This window comes from Mastigoproctus giganteus, chromosome 2 (genome assembly GCF_048544385.1).
Source record: "Mastigoproctus giganteus isolate SK-2022 chromosome 2, ASM4854438v1, whole genome shotgun sequence".
NCBI classification, from domain to species: domain Eukaryota; kingdom Metazoa; phylum Arthropoda; class Arachnida; order Uropygi; family Thelyphonidae; genus Mastigoproctus; species Mastigoproctus giganteus.
Window position 1 is genome coordinate 154,141,603 of NC_143576.1, and position 24,220 is coordinate 154,165,822.

Genomic DNA, 24,220 nt, shown 5'->3' on the forward strand with positions numbered 1-24,220 from the left:
CCGCTTGTTTGCGCGTGTGCATCAAAATTTGTGTGATCATGGGTCATTTAGAGGTAACAGGAGTAGTGCGGGCAGACCACTTTCGACGCGAACTCCCGCCATGGAAGAAAGTGTGTTGAATGCTGTCCAGAATAATCCTACTACCAGCACACGTGCCGTTGCCTCTGCCTTAGGAGTGTCTCGTTGCAGTGTACAGCGCGTCTGGTACAACGATTCCTTACACCCCTTTCATCTCCAAAGGGTTCAGTTACTGCTCCCTCCAAGATCATCCTGCATGTGTGGCTTTTGTGCAGTGTTTCTCCAAGAAAGCGTTCAAGACTTGAATTTTCCAGCCTATGTTTTGTTCACGGATGAGGCTTATTTCACTCGGGAAGGCTTATTCAATCAGCACAATGCTCATGTGTGGGCTCACGACAACCCACATGGTGTGGGCCCCCCATGTGGCACAACATCGCTTCTTAATAAATGTGTGGGCAGGTATGGTTGGTAACTGCTTAGTCGGCCCATACCTGTTACCATCCCGCATGAACTCTGCTAAATATCGGATCTTTCTTGAACAAGTTCTACCAGGGTTACTTGACGATGTTCCAGCAAATGTGAGATGCAACATTTGGTTTCAACATGACAGGGTGCCTGTCCATTATGGAAGGTGTGTTCGTGGCCATTTGAATAGGCATTTTGGACGTCGATGGATTGGCCATGGTGGACCCGTTGCCTGGCCCCCACGCTCACCTGATTTGTCGAGCCTTGATTTCTTTCTGTGGGGGAACCCTCAAATCTATCGTGTATGAATTGCCTGTGGAGACGGAAATGGATCTCGTGGCGAGACTCGTCTGCGCTGCTGCTACTGTCAAAGAAACTCCAGGTGTGTTCGACTGTGTCTGCCAATCCATGCTGAATCGGTGTCATGCATGCATCGCATCTCATGGTGGAACCTTTGAGCATCTGTTGTAACATCATGAAATGCATCCAACTCCTTAATATTAAATAAATAATATCAAATAAATGTTTGCCACTAATTACTGTCTTGTGTCATTTCTGCTTCTTGTGCCTCTGCTACTATTACTGTGACGTTTCTGGTTATGGGTTCCTATGCGATTCGCATTCCTTTAGATGTTATCTACCTTCCCTAAACGTTTGTACCAATATTTTTGAGACACCCTGTATATACATATATTCACAAACTGTAAGTAATTTCTGTTGGGTATGTTTAATAATACACTTATTATTTGTTTTAAATGCTTTCACTATTCTTTTCTGAACATACATGAATTGCATGAAATTTAAAAGTAAATATGTAAAAAATTAACATATTTAAATATAAAAACACACAAATATGCAATTATAACATTTTAATCAGTGAGACAGTTTGGTTTGATGGGAGGTGCACAGATTTTTTTTAATATGGGGATTTATTGTGGATAGGGTTACTCTCAGCTCTTCTACCAACTTTAGTCTCTCTCTATTTAATCTTGTTTAAAGCGGAAAACCCTGTTTCGCAGTAGGAAGTGGAAATGGCAAAAAATTCTAATTGCCTTTTCTGAAATTCATGGATATTCATTTTGAAATTTGCTAATACTGTATGTTAATTTGCTAATATTAATGCTATTATAGTGAATTTCCAGCGACTGGTCACTATGGATCTCACCCAATTCTTCCTCTTGCAGATTAAGTTCTAACATCGGAAGGTTTCTTGTTGCAAATGGGTCTCTTACCCACAAATATTTTTTGGTATCAAGGGATGGAAAGTAATACTCAATTTTTATCTTTAACAGCTCTAATGTTTCACTTATTACATTAATTATTTTAGTACAATTCATTTTGCAGTCAGTCAAGGGAAACATTTAAATTTTTTTCATTTGCATATTTTTCCATATACTCAACTTTTCTTTAAAGGCAAACAACTTGTCAGTAAGTGAGTAAATTTTCCTATGGGCCTTGGGTGCTGATATTTAATTCATTAAGCTGCGCGAATAAATCTGCTAAAAAAACTAATTTACAGCACCAACTTTCATCACTTAAATAATCACAAAATTTTGATTGCTCCAGTGAAAAAAATATCAGCATTTCCTCATGCAACTCGTCCATACACATGAGTACATTTCCTTTTAATAGCCACCAAACCTCATCATGCATTCTTAAAGAAAAATGATGCAGACTTCAGTTCCTCGCTTAATTTTCTGAAAATACATATTTTTTGTGTTCTAGTTTTGATATAATTGACCATTTTAACTGTTTGATCAAGTACAAGTTTTAAATCGGGTACGACTGTCTTCGCTACTAGAACTTCTGTGTCTAAAACTAAGTTTACAAATCTCCTAAGCTCCTGTCATCATGGGAGCACTGTTAGTACAAATACTAACACACGGCATCCATAATAACCACACTTTTTTAAATAATTATTCATTACTTCGAAAATATCTTTCCTGGTTGTTCTTTCATTGAGTTCGTCACAACAACAACAAAAACATAATAATAATAATAATTGTGTCATTTTCAATAAACCTGAAAAATGCTATTAATTGGGCTTTCCTGCTAATATCTGTAGAATTGTCTACTTGCAACGCAAACAGTCACCCAAAATTATTAATATTTCTAACAACTTGTTCTTCAATATCATCAGGCATTTCTTTTATATGCCTGCTAATTGTGCTGTTCAAAAGTGGTACTGTCATTATTTTTTTCCCAGCTTCTCTCAAAATACATTTTACGATTACCCGACATGCTGGTAAAATCAGACTTTCTGCAATCAAGTGAGATTTCTTTTTTTTCCCACCAGTTTGGCTACTAAATAGCTGGCTTCTTGCACTTTTCAGATATTTTAGCCATATTATAAAATTCTGTACCCTGTTTTCTAGTAGAGGCCAGCAGTCTTAAAATACTCCAGAGTTTTGGATGATATATTCTCGTGTTTCACAGAAAAATAACGCTGCAATTTACTTGGCACCATTGATTCATTCGACAATTTTAAACCACTTCCCACACATAAAGGTAGAGGACAATCTTGGGTACCATTATATGAAAATCCCATCAGCAAATAATCATCATCATATTTATAACAACATGCTTTCTTCTTTTTTTACTTTGATGGTTGCTCGTTTTTGTCATTTGCTCCAAGCTCGTTATCAATTTGCCTCTTCTGATTTCCTTTCACTAAAAATTTGTCCATCGCTAATAATTTCTAAAAAAAATTAGTTACATTCTAGAATGTACTATTACAGTTAATTTAAAATACCTGTTCTATACAAATTAACTGAACATGAGGTTTTAGAGATATAAAAGAACAAAAAATCCTTTTAAAACAAAGGAGATTTCTTATTATGCTGCTTACAAGTTGCGCTTATATACATCTGCAGGGTGCCTGGGAGAGACCCTGAAGTGATAAGAATGGCCAAATAAAGGTGAACAGATCTACTTTTAGGAATCAAAAGGTGAATAAAGGATTAAAGGTGAACAGATCTAGTACTAGGAATCAAAGTGTGATGTCACATTGACATCTGGGGTCGAATCCCAGAAGGGGCTGGGATCGGTGCAGCGTAAATAAACAAATTTTTTATTTGAATTAATTTTTATTATAAAACTAGAATTTATTATTTTTTTTTTTATTTCCATTTTCTGCGGCACACCTGAAGCATACTCGCGGTACACAGGTTGAGAAACACTGCCTTAAGGTATCCTTAATGATACTGGCAATAACCCTTACACAACCTTTGTTCATATGAATACAATCTCTACAAAATTGCTTCCGCCTACAAGTGCAAGCCACACTGATAAAAATTTCCCTTGGGGCCTTGCAGACCCCTTAAGTAGTGAATTAATCCTCAAAGCATGCAACATATAATCCTTCCTATCATGTCTGGGCAGAATTGCAGACATATACACATTCTGACCTGGCTCACTGAATTTTTTCAGTATGGTACTGTATTAATCCAACATATTAGTATTAGTAATGGCCGCATGGTGCAAGAAAGCCTGTGGCTTATGCTGCACCAGCAAAAAAAAAAAAGAAAACCCTAATAATTAACAAAAGAAAAGGAAATTAAACCTATCATTCTATGCGTTTCCCTCACCCGAAGGTACTATCCAGATGACCTTTGAATTTCCCCAAATTGTCAGCCTCTACCACCCATGTAGGCAACTTATTCCAGTAATTTATAACTCTAACTCGCTGGCTAAAATAAAACTTCCTGCAGTCCAATCTAAACATCTCCCCCGGTAACTTGAATTTATGTTCCCTAGTTCTAGCATCATTTATAATCTTGAAAATTTCGTCTTCATTCATTTTACTGATGCCTCTCAGAGCCTTAAACGCCTCAATCAAATCTCCTCTAAGTTGTCTAGTTTCCAAACTAGACAACATAGAGGAGACTATGGTCCTTGAGGTTGTCACAGACATTCTCTCAGATATGCCAGACAAGCTGTACTTGCTACCTGGGAGTCTAAAACGCTGATGGAACTGATATTCGGGTGACACTCAAGTCAAGTGGACCCAATTTCGGCGAAGTCCGGACGGTCTGTGACAGCCAAATCCTCTGCTTGCACCTTCACGATGGTGGGACTGCTAGTAATCGTGGGTATAACCTCCATGCACAAGTTCATGGTGGGTGACCACCCAGGTGTGAACCAACGTAAGCAGGGTTCGAGGTGTGGCGCCCACACCACATGGAGGAACGCCGCCCCTCTATGTTACCAGGCAGTACTAGGTGGTAGATGACTCTCATCAACCGGTGAAATACCACCACTTTGCTTATTGAAGGCTTGAAGTGGTGGAACCCATGTTTAGTCTCTAGAGCTAATTTCCGTTCAACCCTTCCCTATCTCTTCAATCATGCAGTATGATTGATGACTTTTGGGTTTACGATGAACGTTGTGGCGAGATCCAATATTCCTTACATTTCGAGGGTACAGCTCTAAAACGGTGTTCGCAGGCCGGCCGCTAGTTAGTACACCGGACTGAACCTATTGGTAACTCTCTAGAAAGCTTCCGGATCAGCTAGTGTATAACCTTGCTACCTCTACTTTGCCAGATAGTGACTGGAGGGAGTCCGAGTAGTGTGTATGCGGGGAGCATTGTCGAGGCCACGTTATGTCAAGGATCTGGGTATATTCTTACCACATGTACAGTAATACCCCGAAGTTACGCGATAGGTGGGTCCGACGAAAATCGCGTAAGTCGAATTCGCGTAAGTCGGGGTACAACTTTGCATATAAATACATATAAATTTTGCTTAATTGGGACCAAGGACTCACAAAAACACTAGTTTAGAAGAAAAATATTAATAAAATTGCAGTTCTTTATACATATTAATACAAAATATGTATTAAAAAAAAACAAATGACTTACGTAAAAAAGTTATTTCGATGTCGATGGCTTCATAAAATCTAACAAATTCGTCTGACGACACAGCGCGTTCTTTTTTTCACGCAGAATTTCTTCGTAGCAAGCTAATAATTTTTTTATTCCTTGCTTTGTAGCTATAACGCGTTCTTCATTGGAGTCTATGTTTTCTAAAATTTTTAAGCCCTTTACAATTGAGATCTTTTCAATTTTCAACCTGTCAAGTTTGCAATTGTCATGTGCTTTTCGCCGTTGCTTCATTTAGGCCTGTAGCACGTGCAATATCACATGGTCTTTCATTTCGCTCAAAGCGTTTCACAATTTCATATTTTTTCTCTATCGACAGAGGTGGACTGGCCATAAGCCTTACCGGGGAAACCCCGGTGGGCCAGTGTGATTTTGGCCATAAACCATAGTATGAGGCCACTATAAATTTTCCCGGGTAAGAATTTTTGACCCAGTCCGCCTCTGTTTATCGATAATTGCTTTTCTTTTTCTCTCTGAATCTGCAGTGTCTTCACCGGGACGCTTCCTTTTCACACCTTTTAATTAAGTATTTTACTATTTTTAGGGAATAAAGCACAATTACAAAATGAGGAGGCACGCTTGATACGCATAAACAAAGCTGCGCACATGTAGCAACTGAATAAACAACACCATAAAGGCAGAGATACGCTATTAACACCTCACATTTCTAGGGGTTACTACCATAAAATAATAAAAATCCAGTTGCGTTTCTGCTAGTGAAATCTGTTATAAACTGGTAGTAAACTCGATCTAATTGCATTTGCAATTATACCGATAGCTGGAATTGTGTTGGTTTTTACGTTATTATGGTGAAATTGTGTTTCCCCTTCACTGATATAAAAAATATAAAAGCAACAAAGTTAAATTTTGTTCATCTTTCGCTCTCATTCTCCGCCGTCGCACCGTATATCGATAACATATGAAAAACGACCTTGAAGATAGTGGGCGGCAGCGTTGCCAAACGAAAAAAAATCAAGAACCGCGTAACTCCGAGTTCGCGTAAGTCGGGGTAGCGTAAGTCGGGGTATTACTGTACGTCATATCCAAAAAATTTCATTACTTCATACAGCATGTCCCACCTATTTTTCTTACTATTGAATACACCATGAATTGTCAAACTAATAGAGCAAGCTTATCTGCGAAAAGATCTAAACCTCCCAAGGACTTCCTAATTCATTTCACAAATATACGTGGTCTCAGTTCTAATCTCAACGATGTCCATTTCCACTTGCAGTCTGCCAAACCCCATGTACTTTTTCTGACAGAATCTCAGTTATCGGTTGATTCATCTACTGCTCATCTCAGATGCCCAAATTATTCGCTGTATGATTCCTTTTGCCTCAAAGGTGGTACTTGTGCATATGTCCATTCTGATATTCCCTGTCAGAGACTTGGCAATTTGGAATCTCCTCTCTTTGATCTTCTCTGGCTTAAAATATCTCTACCTCATTGCGTCAAATTCATCTGTTGTCTCTACCGTTCTCCCAACTCCACTAATCACTTGGAGCTCTTTGACTTCCTCTCTTTGCAACTTGACTTTCTCCAGTCCAACTTTCCTAACAGTGAAGTAATTTTCCTTGGTGATTTTAATGTTCACAACTCCAGCTGGCTTCTGTTTTCTAGTCACACCGACCCATCAGGTCGAGATGCTGAGGCTTTTGCAATTACTAATGACCTAGCACAGATTGTTCATTTACCTACAAGAATACCGGACAATCCTAATCATACAGCCAATACGCTTGATCTTTTTCTCACAAACAACCCTTCTAAGTACACGGTCAAAGTGAGAGGTCCTCTAGGCACTTCAGATCACAACTTGGTGATTGTCTCTTCTCCAATGGAACCTTTATCTCATGGCTATTCCCAACCACGTGTTGTTTGGCATTACAAGAATGCAAAATGGGATGACTTGCGAGACTTCTTTTCTTCTTTTCCTTGGTTGGATTACTGTTTCAAAACTTCTAGTGTCAACGTTTGCTCAGATCATGTCAGTGAAATTATTCTTGCAGGAATGGAATCCTTTATCTCACACTCCACTTTAAAATCTCGTCCTTTATCTAAACCTTGGTTTTCCAATAAATGTGCTAAGGCTGTCCAAGAGAAGGATGTTGCATATCGTAATTGGCTTGTTTCTAATTCTTCAGTTTCATTTTCTATCTACAACAAAGCTCGTAACAGTTGTAAAGCAGTTATTAATCAGTCCAAACTAGAGTTTGAACAGGCTAAGAGTAGAAAACTTGCTTCTTGCCCTAATGGTAGCCGAGCATTCTGGTCTCTTGCCAAAGCTATTGGCCACAACTTTTGCCCATCTTTGCTCCCACCTCTGTCCAAACCAGATGGTTCTGTTGCCACTTCAGCCAAGGATAAAGCTGACCTGCTAGCATCCCATTTTTCTTCCAGCTCATGTATTAATGACCTTGGTAAAACACCTCCCACCATTCCCAACACGCTCCATTCAATGCCTCCTGTGGTCTTCCTTCAAAAGGATATCAGAAGGATTTTGATGTATCTTGATGCTAAGAAAGCTCCAGGTCCTGATGGTATTTCTCCACTTGTTCTCAACACCTGTGCTCCTGAACTTACTCCTATTCTTTGCCGCCTTTTTTCGCTTTCTTATTCCAAAGGTGTTTTTCCTTCTGCTTGGAAATTTGCTCATATCCAGCCAGTTCCTAAAAAGGGTTACAAATCCCTCCCATCCAATTATCGTTCCATTGTAATTACTTCTACTCTTTCTAAAGTAATGGAGAAATCAATTAACCGCCAAATCTTAAACTACCTAGAAACCTTCCGTCTGATCAACCATCACCAGTATGGATTCCGTCAGTGTCGATCCACTGGAGATATTCTGGCTTATGTTACCCATTTATGGACTAATTCAATGGAAAGGTTCGGTGAAACACAAGTAGTTGCTCTTGATATCTCAAAGGCTTTTGATCGTGTTTGGCATAAAGGTCTTCTAAACAAGCTTCCATCTTATGGTTTGCCAACTGTTTTTAGTAATTGGTTATCCAGTTTTCTCTCTGATCGCTCACTGAGGGTGATGGTAGATGGCTCTCTGTCTTCTAACTTCTCCACTAATGCCGGTGTCCCCCAAGGTTCAGTTCTTTCCCCCACTCTTTTCCTCTTGTATATCAATGACCTTCTTCCATTGACTGGAAATCCTATCCATAGTTTTGCCGATGATAGCACATTGCATTCAACTTTCCATTTTGAGAAACCTTGTCCTGCTCAATCAGCTTCAACTTCTCAAAAATCTGCTACCAATTCCTTAAATGCCGATCTTCAGGTCATTCTCCAGTGGGGCAAAGACAACTTAGTTGATTTCAAACCTTCTAAAACTCAGTCTTGTCTTATATCTCGCAAAAGGGATTCTTCTGCTCCTATGCTTATCTTTAGTGACATTCTGATTTCTAGGCAAAATGATGTAGCTCTTTTGGAGATTACCGTGACTTCTAATCTCTCTTGGCACAAGCACATTACAAATATTGCTTCCTCTGCATCTAAAAAACTTGGTTTTCTCTTTCGCTCTCGGCGTTACTTTTCTTCCAAACAGCTGCTCACTCTGTATAAATCGCAAATCCGCCCTGCCATGTAATATTGTTCCCACATCTGAATTGGCTTCTATAATTCCTGCTCTCTCTTTCAAAACAGTCTGAACACGTGCCACCACTAGCCAACATCCATTTACTGTCCAACTTCAAACCCACAGAACCAACTTTTCATCTTCCTCATTTATTCATTCAACTGCCGTTTTCTGGAACAATCTTCCTTCATACGTATTTCCTGAAAATTACAATCTACAGAAGTTCAAGTCCAATGTCAACAAATATCTTCTTTCGTCTTCTTAACTTCAAACCCAAGCATGGTACTAAGTACTATAGGTTCTACTACCTCTCGTGTTTGGGGTTCACATAAAAAAAAAAACAACTCTGCAACCCACATGTTCGAAGTCTTTCTTCATTAGGTCGCCTTTTTGCCGATCTCACCAGCCGAGTTACCCATCTTTGCACCCTTTCAAGAAGCTCTGTCTTTCTTTACGTGCAGTCTCCATACTTGAACACAGTATTCCAAGTGTGGTCTAACAAAAACCTTATATAATGGGATTATCACGTCCCTATCTCTACTTGCAAATGTTCGATAGATCATTGATAGGACACCATGGGCCTTCCTTGCAACCTGTTTGCAATGCTCAGAGAATTTCATGTCTGACTGTATCTTAACACCCAAGTCCCTTTCCTCCAGTACTGGGTTTAGTCGAACTCCACCAAGTGAATAAGTTATTTTTGGGATTACTGTTTCCCAGGTGTAATACCTTACACTTTGTTGGATTAAAGCATAGTTGCCATTTTTCTGACCATTCTTGAAGTCTGTCTAGGTCTCTCTCTGAAGAAGCTCAGCTTGACAGTGATCATTAACTACTCTACCAATTGTAACATCATCTGCAAATTTAGACATCATGCCCTTATCCCTTCATCAGTGTTGTTTATGAAAATTAAAAACAACAGTGATCCTAATCTGATCCTTGGGGAACCCCACTTCTTACATCAACCCAATCTGAGGAATAGCCATTTATCACAACCCTCTGCCTCCTGCCCTGAAGCCATCCTGATATCCATCTAAGGATTTTCCCAGTGATTCCAACCTGTTCCAGCTTATAAAGCAACCGCTCACGTGGGACTGAGTCAAAAGCTTTGCTGAAATCTAAATAAACAATGTCGAAATTATTCCCTAAATCCAGGTCATGAGTGACCCTTTCAAAATAGCAAACCAGATTTGTTAAACATGATTTTCCCTTTACAAAACCATGCTGAGTATCCTTGAGAATTTCAGTTCTATCCAAATGATCCTGAATTCCACTCTTGATCATTGCCTCCATGATTTTCCCTACCACTGAAGTCATAATGACAGGTTGATAATTTCCCACTTCACTCTTAGAACCACCCTTATGTATGGGAGATACATTGGCACTTTTCCAATCTAACAGAATCTCCCCAGATTCTAGTGATGCTCGCATAATTAGCCTCAATGCACTCACTTGCCACCTCCCTTAAGATTATAGGGTATATCCCATCAACTCCAGGAGCCTTACTGGCCTGTAGGCTCGAAAGTTTTTTTCATTGAATAATCTTGCGAAATTTCAATAACATTAATTACATATTTTTCAACTTCGCTCCCACAATTTCCCATTGCCACAAAAGTTTTTTCTTCTGTAAATATCGATGCAAAATAACTGTTGAGTTCATCTGCAATGGCAGCTGGTGTATTTAATACTATCCCCTTTCCCTTACATAAAGGTCCGCTCTGGTTTGTCCTGCTCTTCTTAGCATTTATATATGTGAAGAATTCCTTACCCTCCCCCCCCTCTCTGCTCTGTTTGCTAGCGATTTCTCATAAACTGCCTTTGCTCGTCGAACCTTTTCTGTGGCTCTATTACAGATCATCTTGTAGCTGTTATAGGCTTCAGTACTTTTTATTGCTCTGTAACTTTTCCATGCCACCTTTTTCTGCTCAAGTAATGTGGCAACTTCACTATTCATCCAACTTGGAACCCTCCTCGTGGAGTATTTTTTTTTAATGGTCAATATGCATTCAAGGCGTCTGTGATTACTGTTTTAAAAGAATACCACAGTTCAATTGTATTCGTTCTCTGTGCGATATCTACCCAGTTAATAGAGGCCATGTAGCACCTTAAGGCATTGTAATTTCCTTTTCTGAAATTATAACCCATTCCTTTGCCTTTTACTACTGCTACCTCTCTCGTCATCATCCACCATAGAACTCCATGATCACTTCCTGCTACTGGTTCCTCTACTGTCAGCCCTGTTATGTCATCTGATTCATGGGTGATGATGAGGTGCAGGATATTCTTTTCTCTAGTACTTTCCCTGACACGTTGATACAAATAGCAGTCATCTAGTTGATTTTAAAATTTTGTTCCCCATGTTGAGTTTCCTTCCCATTTTCTCAAATCAATTAGAGGCAAATTGAAATCATCCATAATAAGACATTGACGCTTACTTGCCCATTCCATTTGCATGTAGAGGCTTTTGTCATAATCTTCACAATCACCTGGTCTGTAGATTACTCCTACTCGCATTATACCTTTGTTTCCAACTATCTCACACCATACAGATTCTAGCATGTGAAACGTCTGGATCCGGGAAGCTATTGTCGCACACAGGCTGCTTCTGATAAGAAGCATTACCCCACCACCCCTTCTATCTACCCTATCCTTTCTAAATACATTATACAAGCTGTACTGAAACTCATCCTCCCCTATTTCCGGGTCACGATTCAGTAAGCCCTATTATGTCCGCGTTACTTGTCAGGTTGTGTTCATTTAATATCATTAGTCACCAAATGAATAATATTTGATCTAATAGGACAATAAAATTTTAACATTTATTGCAAAGCAAGTAAATAAATAATACTATGGAGTATTATTCCTTTATAAAAAGAATTCTATCCAAAATTATTTCACAATTCTTTAAAGAAATGACTCCAAAGATTGGACACTAGTTTTAATATGAATGAGACTTATGGATTAAATCACACATGTAAACTGAATATATAATTAACAGACTTTTGAACTTTTTCAATATCCTTTACCAAAACTGCCCCTTGAGAATAAGCACATTCCAGAATTGCAGAATTGGAGCAGCATTAGTCCTATACCTATACCAGTTCAGGCTGCCATGCACGGAAACTGAACTTGGCCTGATACAACGTAAGGTGAAGACAGGATATTAGAGCTGGAAAAGGAATTAGAAAATGTGAATTGGAATATCATCGGTTTGGCTGAAACAAGAAGAAGAAATGAATCACTTATAAGTTTATCAAGTGGAAATCTGCTGTACGCCAATGGAAACAGTGAAACGAGTGAAGGTGGAGTTGGGTTTCTGGTCCATAAAGATTTAAAAAACAACATTTTGGAATTCAAAAGTACATCACCAACGGTGTCAAGACTAATACTCAAGATTTCTAAGAGGTACAAGCTAAAGGTTATAATGATTTGTGCACCAACATTGAGCCACCATGATGAAGAGGTTGAAGAAATGTACACCGAAATTGAGTCTTCTAGATGAGCAGAAATCCCACTACACTATTATTATGGGGGACTTCAATGCTAAGGTTGGAAAAAGACAAAACAGTGCAGAAAGGAGAACTATAGGAAATTTTGGAATTGGTGAAAGAAATGAAAGAGGCGAAAGACTTGAGGAATTTTCCTAATCTCAAGGATTGTCAGTAATGAACACTTTTTTTTCAAGAAAAGGGTGAACAGAAAGTGGACATGGAAGAGTCCAAATGGATTAACAACTAATGGAATCAACTTCATCCTCACTAACAGAAGATATATTGTGAATGATGTTACCGTCCTGAATAAGATAAATGTTGAAAGTGATCACAGAATGGTAAGATGTCCACTTGATACAGATGTAGGAAAGGAAAGGAAAAAACTGACTTGAGTAAATAATACAAAGGTCTTTGAGATAACAGAAGAGGAGAAAAAGCAGTATGTACTGGAACTTAAGAACAAGTTTGAGCTTCTGCAGACTGCTCAGGACCAAGATATCAACGAGGAATATTACAATTTTCTGAAAGTGATAAAGCCCAAGAATTCTATAGGAAAAAAAGAAATCCAGAGAAGAAAAAATTAGTCAAGAAACACTTGTTATGATGAACCGAAGGCGAAAAATGAAGAGCAAGATAAACACTGACAAGGAAAAAATTGAGTATACTGAGTTATGCAAAGCCATTAGAAAGAGACTCAGAGAGGACATAAGAAGATTTAACACAAGAAAAGTAGAACAAGCATTAAGGGAAAACAAAGGATTTAAATCAGTAGCCATGAGCAGTAATATAGAAAGACAAATGATACTGAAACTGAAGAATAGCGATTATGTACTTATAAACAGCACAGAAGGCATAATTCAAATAGCAGAAGACTACTATAGAAAATTATACAAGGAGCGAGGGAATGATGCCAGCAGTGGGGAAGATGGATTGCAAATTAGCAACACATGTGACATACCCGATATTCTTCCTGATGAGGTAGAACATGCATTGAAGAAAATGAAGAATCAGAAAGCCCCGGGGGAAGATGAAGTTACTGTAGAGTTGTTAAAATTGGGAGGAAGAGACATAACACAAAAACTGGCAAGGCTCTTCACAAAGTGCATTAGAAAAGGTGTGACGCCTAAGCAATGGAATAATGCAATCATAGTTTTGCTGCATAAGAAAGGAGATAAATCAGAAATTGGAAATTATAGACCAATTAGCTTCTTATCCCACATCTACAAGTTGTTCACAAGGGTCATTACTAACAGATTAGAAAGAATACTTTATGAGAATCAACTGAAAGAGCAACTATGGATCACCTTCATGTAATATCACAGCTAATGGAGAAAGCAAATGAATATAAAACACCGTTATGCCTGGCATTTGTGGATTATGAAAAGGCATTTGACTCCATACAGCATAAGGCAATGTTTCGGGCACTGGAAAGACAAGGCATAGATACCCCACATATTATGATTTTGAAGAAAATATATGAGAATGCTATCTCCTTTATTAGACTAGACAAAGACAGTAGGAAATTTAAAATCAAGAAAGGAGTTTACTGCTGACCTTGAGGAAGCTTTCAGAAGATTAGACTCGTCGCAGAAAGGAGTCAATGTGAACGGAGAGTACCTAAACCATTTACGATTTGCAGATGACATTGTGGTCATAAGCCACAATCCCACAGAATTAGAGGAAAATCTTAATCAGTTATGCACAGTTAGTAAGGATTTTGGACTAAAGTTGAATATGGCTAAAACAAAAGTAATGATGAACAAGTACGCTACAGAAAGGGAAATAATGATTTAAGGAGCAGTAATCGAAAAGGTGGAGTCATACTTATCTGGGACAAGTTATTAGCTGTAATAATGATAAATGACTTGAAGTCAAGAGAAGAATAAATTTTGGATGGATAGCATTCAGGAAATATAGTCACATTCTGAAGAGCAATATCCCAGTTTGTCTGAAACGTAAAATAATGAACCAATGTATGCTCCCCAACATGACTTATGGAAGTGAAACTTGGGCACTCACCAAAAGAATGGAAGAGAAGCTGAGAACTACACAGCGAAGAATGGAACGAATTATATTGGGAATTAGACTGTCAGATAAGAAGAGAAACACATGGATTAGGCAGCAAACCCAAGTAAAGGACATTCTTATCAAAACTAAAGAACTAAAATGGTCTTTGGCAGGACACATAGCTCGAAGACATGATGACAGACGGACTAAGAAAATAACAGAATGGTACCCAAGAGGAGCTAGAAGAAAACCTGGAAGACAAAGGCGGAGATGGATAGATGAAATTCATGAGTTTGTGGGTAGTAAATGGATGGCCAGTGCTCAAAACAGAAGGAACTGGAAAGTTGCTGGAGAGGCCTTCATCCTGCAGTGGATTGAAAATGGCTGATGATGATAGTCCTATACTAGGGCTCACAATACCAGTCAAAATCTTAATACTGGTATTTCAGTATTTTTAATTTATGAAACCGGGATACCGGTAGTAATACCGATATTCCAAAAAAAAAAAAAAAAAAACTTATTTTGATGACAATTAGCTGCAATAAAGTAAGGAAAAAACAAGTAATTACTTAAATTCACATTTTAAATCAAACTTTTATTACAATAATAAATATTCTAGCAAAAATTATTTAAACATACAGTTATTCTAAAAACAAAAAATAAGCATCCACACTACCTGTCCGAATAAAGTGAACTCATGAGAAACTCAATAGTGTTATCGTTTAAATTGGATCTAATTTTGGTACATATTTAATTAGCGACAGAAAATGTCCTTTTGGATTCTGTGCTGATTGGTGCTTTATACTGAGATAGTTGTAGACGAGTTGCAGTTCAAACCCCCCCCTTATCCCCTCATCTTCAAAAAATCTTATTTACTTTTTATCAAAAATAAAAAATATTTCCTTTTTGACTTTTTATGGCACTATATCCATATTAATGAAAGAAAGGGACTGACGGTTAAGATTGGTGAGGAAACCAAATCTAAGTTGAGGGGGGGGTTATTTATTAATTTTTATTTCCCTGTACCGTAGTATTGCTGTCAGTGGCCATTGTTATGATTTTCGTACAGCAGCTCCCCTCAAACATTAAGCCCCACAAGCTTACTGCATTAAAAAATTAGAATTTCCAGGAGCCGAGGGATATTCCCCCCACACACGAGTATATATATTATATATCGTATATATATTATAAATGAGGTGTCAGTTTCTCAAGAGCAATGACAAATATTAAACAAAAGTCATTTATCATACAAATCTACTTACAATATATATCTGGTGTTCATTTACATTTAATCTATTCATATTTCTCATTTAATCTGTTAATACATGCTATCATTTCCATAAAATTTCTCTCAATTAACAACCTCAACTCTCTCTACAGCTTCAAACACTATACTAATTCAATCTTAATCACTTCCTCATATTTCTCTTAATTACCAATATCAATTCTCTTCACAACAGCAATCCATAAGTCACTAACTTAATGCTAACAATTCCATGTAATCGCTCTTAATTTAGCAATATCAATTTTCTTTACAACTTCAACCAATAAACCAACTCAGTACTAAACATTTCCTTATTTCTCATGTTTCTTCAACTTCAACCCTTCTCTAAAATAATCTCCCACTTTATCTAAGTACCATTTCCAAAGCAACAGTTCAGAGGACTTACCTTTCTTCTCTTTCACGGTGGGATTTTTGCATGGGTTCCTTCCACTGAGTGCGGTGATGTCTCTCTCTCTCTCTCTCTCTCTCTCTCTCTCTCTCTCTCTCTCTCTCTCTCTCTCTCTCTCTCTCTCTCTCTCTCTCCCCCCCCCCTTAGTTGATCTCTGCTGTATAGTTCTTCCAGTACTGTCTTATTTCGAATTGTAAGAACAGTTCTCTGTTAATACTGAAGGAAATTGCCACAGCAGTAGTAGAAGCCAGGGCACTATCTGACTGGCTTGTTATTCGACTACTGGATTAACTTCTAGCACAGGAACATGCCCGGTGGAAACCTTCACTATATAGCTGGACACTCCCAGAACTACCACTGGAAGTCTGCAACCCCTCCAAACAACAACCACAAACCACCCTTTTGGTGTGAGCACCTTATTTATTTCCTTCTCATTTATTTATTTATTGAATTGATTGCAAGTTACAATCGTCCCTTGTGCTACTTTTTTATATCCAAGCTTATGTGCAAATCCCAGAAGGTTAATACATAAATGCGTGCAAACCCCAGAAGGGTTTGCACGCATTTACATATCTCCCCCTATCTAATTTAAACCTGACCCAATCACGGTGTTATTCTTCTTCCTTTGGTGGGAAAAACAGAATATTTTTCGCACACAACAAAACACTTTCATCTTTTACCTCTAGATCACCTGTTCACAATACCTTTGAACTGCTCCATACCGACACCCTTTCCCAAAATGCACTAAATGTCGCATCCTCAAGTAGAGGTATAATAGAGGGATTAAACTATTGTTCAGAAGATTTTAATTTTAACCCTTCTGCACCTGCCATGCCACTGTTCTCTATATTCCTTAATTGCACTACCAGGCCTACTGCCACTAACGGAAATGTTTCCGTAATGATGTTTTCATTATTCCTTAAATCCTTTACTTCCCCACGCACTATGCTTACTAAGAGAAATATATTTGTAAGATTTTGTCTTAGTTTCGTGACGTTTTCAGGTTTCCGTTGCATTTGTACTGTCTATAACAATCCTTCATTCGCAAATTCAGCAGTATTACTGATTTATTGTTGTCGATTTTATTTTATAACCTTTATGTGAATAAATCATGGATAATTATTTTTTTAAATTAGTACCGAAAAACCGGAATTTTTGTATCAATTTCGGGATCCTGGAATCTCGGTATTGTAAGCCCTACCCTATACATATTAGTTATGTAATTAGAAAATTCCTTAAAGATCCTAAAGACAGTTAATTAATATAAACCTACTATTCTTGCAGTAAAGGCAGTTGTGAAAAGTTGTTTGCAGAGGTGGCGCCAAATATTTCTGTGCCCATGGCGAGTTTCAAAACTGTCCATTATAAGTTTAAAAAAGTAGAATAAATCTTGCAAAAATAGTTTATTTATTATTAAAAAAAATACTCCACTCAATATATCCCATCAATAATTAGCTGCTGCTATCTGTTTCTGTTTGCCATTTGCCAGTTTTTCCTATGTTCAAATATACTGAGAATTTACTGTGAATATATTATCAAATTGGTTTAATAAATTATTGATATGTATTTTTTTCTTTTATTTTTTTTTCAACGTGGCAAAATCATCAGTTCCTTTTCCCCAACCCAATCATATTATGTGAGCCTTAATTCTGCATCATTCCAAAGGCGCCTCCGTAGCCAGGTGGAAAGGAGCAGCATTGCATAGCACATGCTTCTTGATTAGACCAGGGTTCGAACCCGTCACCACCAAATACGGAAGATGCGGAAAGGTCAGGGAATGACCACCGCATATCCCGGAGCAATATGGCCTTAGTTGCTAATGCTCCTAAAAACCAAATAATAAACAAGCATCATTCCAAAGGATCAAGTTCTATGAAATTCTCTGGTTATATATCAGATTGTATATGGTAATCAAGGGTTTTATTTGATAACTTTAGTTGATCTAGCTATAGATGTAGAGGAAAGTGTAAATTTTCAGAATAATTGGTTTCCTTCATACTATTTACTTTTGGTGCAAAATAAATTTGTAGGCCAGTAAGAGTGAAAGGGATGATATTGTCCAATTATTCTTAAATTTTAATCTTTCATTTAGGTCTATAACTGTAATAGCTAATATCATGAAGTAAAGACTATAATTTTCACATAATATCACATACAATCATGTTTTTTATTCTTATCCTGGATACAGAATAATGTAAACATTTCATACTTAAAATACGTAAGCTCTTCCTCAGTGTGAAGTATTGTGGAAGCACAATTAATTTGTTTTCAGTGCATTGAGAAACTGTTTGAGGTTTAAAACATTTATGTTATTCTGCACCTCAAGTCATAATAAAGTATTCAATATGTTAACATAGCATTCATTGTTTTTATTGAGTGAAATTCTGGTTATTTTAGTTTGAAGTGTTTATTTGATCTCTAAGAATGTGACTTTCATCCTTGTTGCAGAATCAGTGTCATTGCATATTAATTTTATTTCTCCTGGGCCCCCCCCCCCCTTCCTAGGTCAATAAAATTTATCTGAAAAAAGTTGCAATTAATCTTCTGTATTTTTTGTATAATTATGTTAGTAATTGTAATTATTTTCTATATAATTTATCTTTCTAGTGTCAACTCATACCTGATTAGTCCAGTTATTTGATGGGGTGTGTGTGTAGGTTTATATTATTTTGTGTGTGTGTGTGTGTGTGTTTAATTTAAAATTTTTCTTTTTCAAAGTTTGATTTCTAATTATAGTGTGGTTTTTATTATTTTTATTTTTTTTTTATTTACTTACTTAAATCTGTGTAGATGCAGCTGTACACATGGACGAGAGTGATGGGTGGGACACGGATTTTGATGAAGAAGATGATGATGAAGAGAGAGAAAGAACACAAGAAGTAATATTTCTGTTGAAGTATTAGTAAGATTTCTAATAATTAGTTGCTTAGTGTATTTAACAGTCTCATATTTGTTAACTTTAGTGTTAATTAATTTCAGGGAAGTTGATATCCAGTAACACTGAATTACAGTAATATTATAATAAAAATATTCTTTAAAGTTTTAGCTAAGCTTCTTAGTAACTTACCTTCATATTTTATAAGTTTAAATGCAGTGCACAAGGAAGAGAATAAAAATAAAATAAAACAACACATCACCTATAAGTTGTACATGTTTTAAAAGGGTCATCACACAGAACCTAAAATGGCATGGAGAACATAATTGTAAGCCAATAGCAGAGTGGCATAAGTTGTTGAATACTTTTTTGGGAAATTACCCAATTTGTAGCTATTTGTCTTTCTTTAATTTAAAACAAGCTTGATTCCTGTAGTCACATTAGATTTCAAGCCTTTTGGAGATGACATTTTGATTATGAGCAATGAATTACAATTAACGATCTTCTGATATAGTCAGTTCCTATCTTTTTTAGTTAAAATATACAATAAAAAAAATATAAAGAAAAGTAAAGTTGGAGGAGAATAGTAGTTTAAATGCAAACATCTGCAGAACAGATGTTTGGAAATTTTTATTCAGCCAAAGAGTAATCAATTGTTGGAATAAACTTCTACCTAGTTTGTGGAGGCGGGTAGTTTAAATAAATTTATGGAAAGTTTGGGCAAATTATTTAAAGGAATGATTAAATAAAGTTTTCTTTTTCTTTTTTTTGCTACTGCTGCTGTGGAAGTCTTGTTTCATTGTATCATATTGCTAATACTTGTCACCGGTTGATGAAGTACCACCACTTTGCTTATTGGAGGCTTGAAGTGGTGAAACCCATGTTTAGTCTCTAGAGCAAAGTTTCCGGCATTCCCCTCCCCCCATACTTCTCCTTCAACCCATGCATGGTACTAAGTACTATAGGTTTTGATACCTTTCGTGTTTGGGGTTTTCATAAAAAAAAATAAAAAATAAACAAAGTATTTTTTAAAAATCTGAATTTCTATAAAACCTACACACCCACAAATTGAAATACAAATTAAACACACATACAAATTAAAAATCTGAATTTCTAGAAAACCTACACACACACAAATGTAAATATTGTCCTCAGCATACAGAGAACAATATTTACATTTTAAGTGACATCACCTCTACAGTGTAAAAAAATTAATGCTACACATCCAGGTATATAATGCACAAAAATGTTGTTCTTTCCCTTAAATAAAGTATTGAGCTATATAAAATCAGTTTCTAGTTCCAGTGTCATATCCTTTAGCATTAATCAAGGAAACTATATTACAAGTTAGGTTTAAAATGTCTGTTCTGTATAGTTCTAATAAAAATTCATTAAGTCTTTCAGAACTTACTTAACTATTTCTGATCACAGTACAATAGCAGGCAAAATTAAACAGGTCTTTTATGGTAACGGCATTAAGGTAATTTTTTTTTTCCAACTTATTTAAAAATAAGTTCCTTTTTTTAAAAAAATCCTAGTAAAGTTTGTATCAATATTATTTTAGTATCAATTATACTAAATACAGTATAGTTGATCAACTTTCAGGAGAGCTCTATATAAAGTACATAGGTTCCACCTCCATTACAGACAGTCACTATGATGAAGCCAACACACTAACTTATTTTGTGACTGCAGTTTACAAAACAACGTTACACGAATGGAATTGGTATTACATGTGGACAGATTTTTTTCATAAGCCTGGCATTGTTAATGATACAATTCTAATAAAGCTTTCAAACGAATATAAATTGTGTGTAATGGAGGCATTAGCCATTAAGAAGCATAAGTCTGAAAATTCCAACATTCTAAATGCACACCTATCTCATTGACATTTATAAGGTGCAGGAGAGACTGCTTCTACAGGGATGGGATACACTTAAATAGAAAGGGTGCAAGAATATTTGCTGATGCTATCGAGGCAGTGTTAGGTGGGTCGGAAAACTCTTAGCTTGAGGGGGTATTCACAGACTAAAAGGTTAAAAGTAGCTGCAGGCAGAGGTGAAGGTGATTCTTGCACTACTTCTATTAGAATAAGCAGCGGCCTGGAGCGAGGGAAGCTGGGGGTTTTGGGGACTGATGGCAGTCATTGTGAAACAGGTGATTATATGGGATGTGTTAGGGTAACTAAGAATAAGAATAGGTGCATGTATACGAATGCTAGGAAGTATAGTAAATAAATTTGATGAATTTGAAGTGTTGGTCAAGACATCAAAGGCAGATATTGTTGGGGTATCAGAGATGTGGTGTCACACAGATATTAGGAATGCAGAATTGGAATTTGGGAAGTACAATGTGTACAGAAAGGATAGACAGGATAGGAAGGGAGGAGGGGTTATACTGTTAATTAAGAAAAACATAAAATCAAAAGAAGTGCATCCAGTTGATATAGATGAACAGTGCACTGTTGAGTCAGTTTGGTGTGACATAAGCACTGCAAAAGCAAAAATAAGAGTAGGAGTGTGTTATAGGCCTAATGACTCGAACGAGTACAATGAACAATTGTACAGAGAAATAGGAGTGGGCTTGTAAATCAGAATGTCTTATAATGGGGGATTTTAACTTCCCAGATATTGACTGAAACTTGTGGATTGGTCACTCGCAAACTAGTAAGACTTTTGTGGATTTATTGGATGATTGTTTTCTTCAGCAGCGTGTTAGGCAACCAGAGAGGGTAATACTCTTGATCTGGTTATCAGCAGTGATCGTTCGTGTATTAAGAATTTTTAGATAAAGGAACCACTAGGTAGCAGTGATCACAGTGTACTGATGTAGGAGTTACTTAAAGATATAATTACCATCAGAGGTAAAGGAAAGGTGTTTTTGCTTCCGTAAAGGTGAATACAGTGGTCTCAGACAGTTTTTAAATTCTGTACAGTGGGATCAACTGATGATGTTACCAACACCAAATTCTAAGTGGGAAGCAGTCAAGGAATTAATCAATCGTGTAAGCTACTAGGCTTTTCATGCCAATTAAGAAATATTGTTCAAGGTTTAGACCTAAATGGTTGTCAAATTAACTAATGAGACTCGTGGCAGAGAAGAAAAATGCATGGGATGTATATAAATTATCAGGCGACACAGAAGAATATGGCAGATATAAACTAGTCTGTAATCAAGTCACAAAGGAGATTAGGCAGGCAAAGGCAGATTACAAGAAATCTTTGGCAAAGGATGCTAAGAAAAACAGCAAGGATTTCTTTACTTACATAAATTCTAAAAGGAAAGGGATGAATCAGATTGGTCCACTTGATATCGATGGTTTGACTGTTGATGATCCTGCTCAGATAGCAAACAAACTGAATGAGTATTTTGCATCTACATTCACACATGAGGATTTTTTAAGATTTGAAAATGGCAGAAGGTTATCAAATTGTAGCAGGGTGCTTAATGATTTTGTAATAACTGAGAGCAAAGTGGAGGAGAAATTGTTGAAGTTAAACATAAGAAAGGCACCTGGGGTGAATGGGATCTATCCAGTTATATTAAAGGAGGCAGCAAAGGAAGTAAGCAAACCCTTAGCCATAATTATGAAAGCATCCTTGGACTCAGCGGAGGTCCCCACTGACTATTGATGTGAAAATGTATCCCAAATTTGCAAAGGGGGATCGAAGGGTGACACGAGTAATTACAGACCAGTTAGTTTAACTTGTGTTCCGGGTAAAATAATGGAGTCACTAGTTAAAGATGCATTGCAGGTCCATCTAGACAAGACTGCAGCAATAATTCAGACACAGCATGGGTTTGTTAAGGGAAAGTCTTGTCTAACAAATTTGATTGTTTATTATGATATCGTTAGAATGGAACTGGATGCAAAAAATATAGTTTTGATATCATATAGTTGGATTTCAGGAAAGCTTTTGACACTGTTGCACATGGAAGACTACTGTACAAATTAGAGCAGAATGGTATTAAGGGTAAATTGCTACAATGGATAAAAGGATGATTGAGTGGGAGAAGGCAGAGGGTGGTAATCAGTGGGTGCTGCTCTTCTTGGACTAATGTTATTAGGGGAGTCCCACAGGATTTGGTGTTGGGTTCACTGTTGTTTTGTCTATTTATCAATGATATTGATGAAGGTATATCAGGCTTAGTGTCGAAGTTGGCAGATGATACAAAGGTTGGCAGGGTTGTTAATGGCAGTGTGCTGCTGCAACAGGATCTAGAAAATTTGGGCAGATGAGCTGAGAAGTGGCAACTGAAGTTTAACCTTGACAAATGCAAAGTACTGCATATGGGTAGCAATAACTGAAGAAAAACGTACCAACTGTGTGGTACTACACTTAAGTTGTAGAAAATGAAAAAGACCTGGGAGTAATTGTGCAGCCAGATATGAAATTTTCTGAGCAATACAGACAGGCTACCAGGGCAGGTTATGGGGTTTTGTCAGTGATATATAGGAATTTTGCTAGCAGGGAACAGGAGGTGATGTCCCTCTGTATAAGGCAATGGTTAGGCCATGCCTTGAGTACTGCGTACAAGTCTGGAGGCCTCATTTTAGGAAGGATGTAGATTTGCTTGTGCATGTACAGAGAAGGGCAACAAGATTGGTGAGAGGAATGAAGGGGTCCTTTTGCCAAGAGAGGCAATTAAGTTCTGCAAATTGCAATGGCTGGAGACTAAGCACCTGCAAGGTAGTAGTAGTAGTAGTGGCATGTGATGCAAGAAAGCATGTGTATGAGCTTATGCAACATCAGCCAAAAAAAAAAATCACATCATTCCCTCCAAATGCCTGTCCAGTTCCTCCTTAAATTTATTTTTTCCCAGGTGATCTGATTGAGGTGTATAAGGCCTTGAATGGATTCAGCATGCTGAATACTGATGGGATTCTTCCACTTGTTAAGATTACGAACCTAAGGGAGAATAAATTCAAATTAAGGAAAGACAGATGTAGAATAGATGTGCGGAAATTTGCCTTTAGCCAGTGGGTGGTTAATTGCTGGAACAAACTTCCATCTGTCGTTGTGGAAGTTGATAGGTTAAATAAATTTGAGGAACTGGACAAATATTTCGAGGGAATGGTTGTGCGTTTTTTTTTTTTTTGGCTGATGCTGCATGAGCTCATACACTTGCTTTCTTTTATCACATGCAACTACTATCTAATGAACATCTAATGTTTTGCATTATTTAGTCAGAGCCAAGGCTTCTTATCTCATGTGATTGCTTTAA

At 37.2% G+C, this 24,220-nt stretch overlaps 1 protein-coding gene across 2 annotated transcripts in view; it reads left to right on the plus strand.

The window, feature by feature from the left end:
* LOC150089673 (uncharacterized) overlaps positions 1 to 24,220 on the plus strand; it is a 389,737-nt gene that overhangs the window by 210,288 nt on the left and 155,229 nt on the right. For both annotated transcript variants that reach the window (XM_090389589.1, XM_090389590.1), the window contains one exon: positions 18,910 to 18,998. In XM_090389589.1, coding sequence (XP_090245715.1) covers positions 18,910 to 18,998 — 89 coding nt within the window. The remainder of the gene's footprint in view (positions 1 to 18,909; positions 18,999 to 24,220) is intronic.